The sequence below is a fragment of the Oratosquilla oratoria genome, unplaced genomic scaffold (assembly GCF_046742065.1).
Source record: "Oratosquilla oratoria isolate Oo_2021 unplaced genomic scaffold, ASM4674206v1 SCAFFOLD75, whole genome shotgun sequence".
Classification (NCBI taxonomy): Eukaryota; Metazoa; Arthropoda; class Malacostraca; order Stomatopoda; family Squillidae; genus Oratosquilla; species Oratosquilla oratoria.
The window spans coordinates 370001-379370 of NW_027467739.1; the positions used below are offsets into that span (position 1 = coordinate 370001).

General features: G+C 37.9%; 1 protein-coding gene across 1 annotated transcript in view; it reads right to left on the minus strand.

The window, feature by feature from the left end:
- The window catches only part of LOC143023980 (uncharacterized), a 5655-nt gene extending 3664 nt beyond the window's left edge, over positions 1-1991 (minus strand). The window contains exons 1-2 of the mRNA XM_076182663.1: positions 1965-1991; positions 1598-1758 (exon numbers count right to left, since the gene is read on the minus strand). Of these exons, the coding sequence (XP_076038778.1) occupies positions 1598-1758; positions 1965-1991 (188 nt within the window). The remainder of the gene's footprint in view (positions 1-1597; positions 1759-1964) is intronic.
- Between the last annotated feature and the right edge of the window lie 7379 nt (positions 1992-9370).

Consider the following 9370-nt stretch of genomic DNA (forward strand, 5'->3'; position numbering starts at 1 on the left):
TTGTACTTCCTACTTTCTCTGCTGATTCCCTAATGATACTCACTAACCTTGATTTAATATCTTCGATGGTGTCCTCGTTAGTTCTTAGAGCTTCGAATCTATTTTTAATTTCTAACTGAAATTCCTTCTTATTATCCTTAACCTTTGCAAGGCTGATTTTTTTTTTCTTTCTTAAAATTAGTTTATTTCTCTCGGCTCTGAAATTTAATTTAGCTGTACAACCTACCATTCTATGGTCACTACCTATGTTGACTTTATTTATCACCGTAACATTGCAAATACTCTTGTTCTCAGTTCCTAAAATAAAGACTACTTCTTTCATTGTTGTTCCACGTCCATTTACGGCCTACACTCTTTTGGAAGAAAGTATTCAATATCCTCATGTTGTAGTTCTCTGAAAAATGTACTAACATCTCGCCTCTGTCATTTCTTTCACCTACTCCAAACTTCCCAATGCACGACTCATCTCCTATCCTCCTACTCACTTTAGCATTAAAGTCTCATATTACCAACGTGTACTTACTTCATTCATATCATTCATAGAAGGATTCATTTTCATAGTCTGAACACTGTAAACTTGGTGCATAAACTTGAACTATTTTTAGAATCATATATATATATATATATATATATATATATATATATATATATATATATATATATATACATATATATACATATGTATATAATATATATATATATATATATATACATATGTATATATATAATATATGTATTTATATATATACATATGTATACATATATATACATATGTATATTTATATATATAAATATATATATATATATATATATATATATATATATATATAATAGTGTGTGTGTATGTGTGTGTGTGTGTGTGTGTGTGTGTGTGTGTGTGTGTGTGTGTGTGTGTGTGTGTGTGTTGTGTGTGTGTGTGTGTGTGTGTTGTGTGTGTGTGTGTGTTGTGTGTGTGTGTGTGTGTGTGTGTGTGTGTGTGTGTGTGTGTGTGTTTGTATGTTTGTGTGTGCTTGTGTGTGTGTGTGCGTGTGTTTGTATGTATGTACGTGTGTGTGTTTTACACACACACACAACACACACACACACACACACACACACACACACACACACACACATACACACACACACACACACACACACACACATATATATATATATATATATATATAAATATATATATATATGTATGTGTATATATATGTATATTATATATATATATATATCAGTCAATGAATCAACGAAATCAGCCATCCTGAGTCCCCTGGTGAACAAAGGCCTCCTTCATAGCATTCCATGATTCACCCGACCGCGATATCCTCTGACAAATCACTCCTGTAAATTTCTTAATCTCATCTTTCCACCTTGTGTTTGGTCTCCCTCTTCCACGCTTCCCATCTCACGACGTGTACTGAGTAACACACTTGCTCCATCGCTCATCATTCGTTCGCACTAACTTACCTGCCCAATTCCACTTTCTCTCATTAATTTTAAACTAAACTTCCTTCTTAATATCCTTAACCTTTGCGAGGCTGATTTTCTTTCTTAAAAATAGTTTATTTCTCTAGGCTCTGAAATTGAATTTAGTTGGGCAACCTACCATTCTATAGTCACTGCAAAATTGACTAGCATCTCGCCTCCGTCATTTATTTCACCTACTCCAAACTTCCTAATGCCCGTCTCATCTCCAATTTTCTTTCCAACTTTAACATTAAAGTCTCCTATTTCCAATGTGTACTTCTTTCTTGATCCATTACCTGACTAAAATCAACATAAAAGGACTCAATTTCATAGTCTGAGCTCTGTGAGGCTGGTGCATAAACCTGAACTGTTTTTAGAGTGTACCTTTTACACAGCCTAATCACAATCCAAGCTACCCTGTGTGACAAACTACTGAATTTAACTATGTTACCAGCAACCTCTCGGTTGAACAAGAATCCTACTCCACTAGATTTCTTTTTTCTTACCTTTATAGTAGAACAGTTGGTGACCATCTTCTAATTGTATCAGCTTTACATCCGCTTTTCGGACTTAACTCAGTCCTACGATGTCCCACTTGATGTATTCTAGTTCTTCCAATAAACTCTCCAGTTTGTGATCTTCTGAGAGACTTCTTACGTTGTAAGTATAGATCTTCATTTTCTTCATGTTGTTTAATGTTCAAGACTTGGATCTGCTTGGACAGCTCTTACTCACATTCGGTGGTACACTGCCCGTAAGCACACGAGGCAATATGGTTGGACCTTTAGGAGACGATGATCCAACAGGAACGCCCGTTTTTTTTTTTTTTTTTTTTTTTTTTTTTGTAGTTCTGTTCATGATTGCTGTGTGTTGTTTTTTTCAGTAATCTCACTTCCGTGCCAACTGGTTTCTGGTGGCCCATTTTTGTATCTCGCAAGATCAAGTTTGTTCTTAAATTCTTGTATTGTGTTTGCACACACTATTTTTTTTTTTTTTTCCAATTTGTCTATTACTCTGTTTGAGAAGCTGTTCTTTTTCAGGTCTCTCCTGTATTTGTCGTTTTTTAGTTTCATTGCATGTCCCATTGTTTTTCCTCTATCCCGCTTTAATAAGTCTTCTCTATGAAGGGGTTCTTTTCCTTTCATAATTCTGTAGATGCTTAGTAGGTCCCCTCGTTCTCTTCTTTGTCCTAGGGTCGGCAATTTCAGTTTGGCCAATCTTTGTTCATATGTTAGGTTTGAAAGTGTTGGGGCCATCTTTGTCGTTGATGTTTGTATTCTTTCTAATTTTCTTATATTCTTTTTTGTACTAGGTGAGCATATCAGCGCTTCATATTCCAGTTTAGGCCTTATCAGTGTGCGCGCGCGCGTGTGTGTGTGTGTGTGTGTGTGTGTGTGTGTGTGTGTGTGTGTGTGTGTGTGTGTGTGTGTGTGTGTGTGTGTGTGTGTGTGTGTGTGTGTGTGTGTGTGTGTGTGTGTGTGTGTGTGTGTGTGTGTGTGTGTGTGTGTGTGTATGTGTTTGACTGAAGGCTAGAGCAATTCTGCATCTACCATTATAGTATTTTTTTATCATATACTACAGAAACCGAAGTCTCCAATGTCTTTACGAAAAGTAACTTGGCTAGGGATACAGAATTAGCACTGATCTTCAACCAAACATGTTTACAAGAAAACGTACCCAAACACACACACAAATACACCCGTACCATTATACTCTCTGGGTGTTTTAGCTCCCAAGACGTAACCTGACTTTCACCCCTCGTTTGTCAGTCATTGTGAAGGTGGTCTTATCAGACCACAAAACTGTCCTCCACTTCTCTGAATTTCAGGCTAGATATTTCCGACAAACCAGTATTGTTTTTTTTTTTAGTACTGTAGCACTGCGTAGCTTGCAATGTTTTCCACTCTTTTATTGACCTTTTTATTTACAGAAAATTTATTTCTTTACGTGCCTCTTTATTCATACTTTTGTAGTTTTATCTTGTGTGATCTTGTTCTTCCCGCTTTCTCTAGGTACCTTTATGTGTCTATGAACTGGTTTCTTTTTTACTTATGCACTGTGATCATACCTTCATTCGCATTCTCTAGGCACGTGTCATACATCTCTACTCTCTTCATTCTTCCTACATATATCAATCTTTATAGGCATGAGTCTACAATAGTGATCTTGATTTTTTTTTTCTTTTTGCTATAATTTGTGAAAAGTAAGCGTTCCATACTATCTTTGGATTGTACGGACCGGCTCCATTGTATTAATTATCTTGTAAATTGATTCAAGCAACAGAAATCTATTGTGATCTTCACTCAACATGCCTACGTTTTTCTGTTATCTGTTTGCTCATTTGGATAATTTATATTGTCCAAGTCTCTTTAGCGCTCCTACTAGTACTACGCTGTCTTCAATACTATTGACTGCACGAGTTCTATGCACGCAACGGTAGAAGAAGGTTTGTGCTATCCTTGCGAACTAGCACTCATTTAGGATTGGAAAGCAATTCCAACTCAAAGAAGATTGATGACTACTTTTAAAATTCCATTTCATCTCGTTCTGTGATTTAATCTCTTCATTGCGATACTGTTCCTGAAGATAGAAATAAATGCGTTAGTAACGAGTAAAAAGAAAAAAAAAATGTGCGAACAAATGTTCATTTACTGTTATGGAACTACGTTTCTCTTTGCTATAGATCCAAATCAGTACTGTATCAAAATTTGTATATGTGTGTATGTGTGTGTGTGTGTGTGTGTGTGTGTGTGTGTGTGTGTGTGTGTGTGTGTGTGTGTGTGTGTGTGTGTGTGTGTGTGTGTGTGTGTGTGTGTGTGTGTGTGTGTGTGTGTGTGTGTGTGTGTGTGTGTGTGTGTGTGTGTGTGTTTGTGTGTGTGTGTGTAAAACACTGAATATATGAATATATGTCAAGATACCCGTCGCCTCCCCATCTTGGAAGCGCTATTAATCAAAGATATTAACCCTAGTTTGAACATCAAAATGTCCGACCTGTTAGCACTACCAAGCATGAGGAGGAACTCTATTGCCGGACAAAGCTAACACGACCACAGGGAGATATCACCCAGTCGGACGAATCAATCAACACCAACAACAAGTACACAACACAGCTAGTCCAGTGCTTAAACACCATCCATCTGACATTTTCAGTTCAGTAGCATCTCTAACATAGAGACAACCACTATACTAAGCCAATGAAGAAGAGTCAAGGGACTCGAAATCGCGATTTGGCAACACAGATGACCTCCTACCGAGAAATCATCTCAAATCTCAATAGAGACATAAGGGAATGTGTTAAAGAAAATGCAAAAAACATAACCAGCTATCACTTATAACTCTACTTGTTCACGAGAGAATCTCCTGCCCATTATATATATATATATATATATATATATATATATATAATATAATATATATATATATATTATATATATATATGTTGAGACATTCTGACAGGTAGATGTAAGCGGAATAGGAAACACAGGAGTCTTAGTCTTGAGTTTATTCCTGACTAGTTTCGCAGGTATGCTTTTTCATATTCCTTTGAAAAAGCATACCTGCGAAACTAGTCAGGAATAAACTCAAGACTAAGACTCCTGTGTTTCCTATTCCGCTTACATCATATATATATATATATATATGTATATGTATATATATATGTATATATGTATATATATGTATATATATGTATATATATGTATATATATTTAAATATATATATATATATATATATATATATATATATATATATATATATGAGATGTATAGTTCCACTTTACAAGGGAAAAGGGGACAAGTGTGAATGTAGTAGTTTCAGAGGGATTAGCTTGTTAAGTGTAGTTGGGAAGGCTTATGGGAGGATCTTGATTGAGAGGATCAGAAGAGGAACAGAGGGAGTAATTGGTGAGGAACAGTGTGGATTTAGGACGGGTAGAGGTTGTGTAGATCAGATTTTTGTGGTAAGACAGATATGTGAGAAAGCTATAGGAAAGAGGAAGGATGTTTTTTTGGGCCTTTGTGGACCAGGAAAAGGCTTACGACAGGGTAGACAGAAAGGTACTGTGGAAGGTTTTGCGGATATACGTTATAGGAGGAAAGCTTCTAGGAGCTGTCAAGAGTTTTTATGAGAGTATTAGAGCTTATGTCAGGATTAGAAATGGAGAGAGTGAGTGGTTCGAGGTAAAAGTGGGACTTCGTCAGGGATGTGTTATGTCACCCTGGCTGTTCAACTTATACATGGATGGGGTAGTGCGAGAGGTAAATGCAAGGGTAGTGGGTCAGGGATTGGAGATGGTTAAAGAAAATGGAGAAAAGTGGGAGGTGAGCCAGCTGTTGTTTGCGGACGACACTGCGCTTGTGTCAGGATAGGAGGAGGGATTGAGAAAGTTGGTGACACAGTTTGGGAGAGTCTGTGATAGAAGAAAGCTAAAGATAAATGTGGGTAAAAGTAAGGTGATGACATATAAAAGGTGGTGAAAGTGGCAGTAGTCTGGAAGTGAGCATTAAGGGAGAGCGACTGGAGGAAGTGGATAGTTTTAGATACTTGGGTGCCAATGTGGCATGAAAAGGTGGAGTGAAGGTGGAGGTAGAATGTAGATTGAGAGAAACGAGTAAATGCCTTGATGGATTAAAAAATGTAATGAGGAATAGACATTTGGGAATGGATGCTAAGAGAAGACTATATGAAGGAGTGATTGTGCCAACAGCACTGTATGGGGCAGAAACATGGATCATAAGATAGGAAGAGAGAAGGAGTTTGAATGTGTTTGAGATGAGGTGTCTGAAAAGTATGATAGGGGTTACTAGGCTGGATAGAGTGAGAAATGAGGAGGTGAGGAGGAGAACGGTGGTGGAAAGGGGGTTGGGAGATAGGGTTGATGAAAGAGTATTAGGATGGTTTGGATACATGGAAAGAATGAGTGAGAAAAGACTAGTAAAAGAGGTATGGAGGGCAGATGTGGAGGGAATGAACATGAAGGGACGTCCTAGGATGATGTGGAGGGATTGGGTAAAGGGGGCTTTGGGGAAGAGGGGAATGTCTGTTGAGGAAGGACGGGAGAGGACAGAAGACGGGTGAATGGAAAATGGTTGTATATGGATGATGTTGTGATGCATGAGGTGGAATGGGCGGGGGGATGGGGGGTGGGGTAGTATGTGTGAGCAAAATTTGACGCAGCCCGAAGGGATTTCTCCCCGTCTTCTCCTTTATGCATGGGGGGACGGAGAGGGGGGTCGCCGATTTAATGAAGCGGCCTTGCTGTGGATGTGCTGTGTCTTGCGACACTGCTTCTGACCCAGGGCAGTGGACAAGGTGCAGGGATGACCCGTCATCCAGGAGGTGCTAAGATAAGAGGGAGGGTGGAGGGGTGTGGAATGTATTCAGGGATGGAATGGGTGGGAATGATTTTATGCCTTTTCCTTTTTGTCTACCTCTCTTGTAAGAAGGAAAAAGCCTTGGTATATGTATGCATGTATGTACATATATATGTATATATGCATATATACAGTATGTATACATTGTATATATGTATATATATATATATGTATATATGCATATATAAACATATTAGTATATTTATATATATATATATACACATATATATATATGTATATATGTATATACATATATGTATATATATATATATATATATAAGCGAGAGAATGTGGGTGGGGAAGGGCAAACGAAGATGTGTTAGGAATAGAGTTTATTGCCCTAACGTTGCGACCAACTTGGTTTTCTTCAGAGGACTACAGCATTACAGACGGATCACAATTCTTATATTCGTAGTGAGAGGGAACCCGCCATGGTATGAGCGTCATGTTTTCCCTTTGGCTAACGATTTAATTATTAGGACACTTGCTGCTTTCGAGAGGCATTTAAATCCGTCTCTGTCGTTGTTGTTCTTGTTGGCGGCGATATGTGCAGCTTCCACAGTTTTTCTCATTTTCTTCTCAAATCCCTCGTGTAGAATTTCTGCGTTGTTCCAATCAGGTAGATGTCCACATTTGTCCAGGTGACGAACCAGGGAGTTAGATGTTCTATGAGCCCTGAGATCGTTTTTGTGCTCATTCAAGCGTTTATTGAACCCTCGACCTGACTCACCGAAATAAGATGATGGACAACCGTTGCATGGAATACGGTAAATGACACTGAGATTATTACGCATATTATTATGTTTCTTAAATATTTTTCCTATTTTATTGGAAGATATTTTTGCTATATTTATTCCACCTTTTAGCAAATAATCATCAATAGCTATGGTGTTTATAGAATTAGGGACAGAAATAAAATGAGACTTATCCTTTCCCGGGGTCCGGACGTTTGAGCCATCGTAGATCTTCTTGGCTTTCCTCGTTGTCCTGGTGATCAAACCTCCGGGGTATTTCAGCTTCCTAAAGGTATTCTTGATGTAAGTAAGTTCATCCTCTAGGAATTCTTCACTGCAGATACGAAAAGCTCTGAGAAAGAAACCTATTAGAACACCCGTTTTAACACGTCTGCTGTGTGCTGAAAAATAATGGACAAAGTCGTCCCTATTGGTGGGTTTCCTGTACACCGAGAAACTTACCTGTTGAGAACCTCTGTGTATCAACGTGTCTAAAAATGGTAAATTACACTCTTTTTCTAGTTCAACTGTGAATTGAATGTCTTTATTCACAGCGTTGAGTCTTCTCAACTTATTTTCTATATTAGTTCTTTTTGGCATCACCACAATTATGTCATCCACGTACCTTAACCAAGTGGTACCTCTTCCCATGATGTTGATGTATTTGTCCATTTCTAATACTTCCATGAATAAACATGCCATGACAGCAGATAATGGACTCCCCATTGCGAGACCTCTAATCTGTTTAAATTCAATGTTGTTAAACATAAAATATCCAAATTTGACACACATGGAAATAAGTTTTATATAATCAGATCTTGGGACTGGAAGGATATCATCATCGATATCTGTTGTTACTTTCTTCACTGCTTCTAGGGCATCAAAAATAGAAACATTTGTGAATAACGCTGTTATATCGAAGCTTGCCAACTTTTTATCACTTACATTTAGATCTTTAAGTCTCTGGATCAGGTCGGAAGAATTTCTTAAATGGGCCCCGCTGATGGAACCGATGACGTTGGAAAGGGGTTTTTGCCAGACATTTCGCTAGTCTGTGCGGAGCGCTACCAATCCCTGAAGTTATGGGCCTCATGGGGATATTCACCTTCTGGACTGTAGTTAGACCGTGCATTAACGGGGGTTTTGGAGCTTCTTCTAGTGATCCTAACAACTTTTTTCCCCTGGTTGATTTACGTAGGATTTTTCTCGCTTCTGAGTTTAATCTTGCTGATTCTATATCAGCGTTGCCGGCCGGTTGTCTTTCGTATGTTGATTCATCATTCAAAAGATCGGACATTTTGTCCAGATAGTCAATTTTATTTAAAATAATTACTCCGCCGCCTTTGTCGGCGTGGGTGATAATAATGTCATTATCATTACTCAAAGTCTGAAGGACTTCTCTAAATCTTTTGGGAATAACAAAACGATTACAATCGGCCAAGGCTTGGTAACATGTTACTACCCCTTGGGTGAAACCTTTATCAACTTCGTTCTCAGACCATTTATAATTATTGTTCACATTTCTCTTGTAGTCCTTACCTTTTCCTCCTATATCAAATTTAAGACGAGAAATTGGTACTGTCTTTGGGACTTAAATTTGATATAGGAGTAAAAGGTAAGGACTACACGAGAATTGTGAACAATAATTATAAATGGTCTGAGAACGAAGTTGATAAAGGTTTCACCCAAGGGGTACTAACATGTTACCAAGCCTTGGCCGATTATAATCGTTTTGTTATTCCCAAAAGATTTAGAGAAGTCCTTCAGACTTTGAGTAATGATAATGACATTATTATCACCCACGC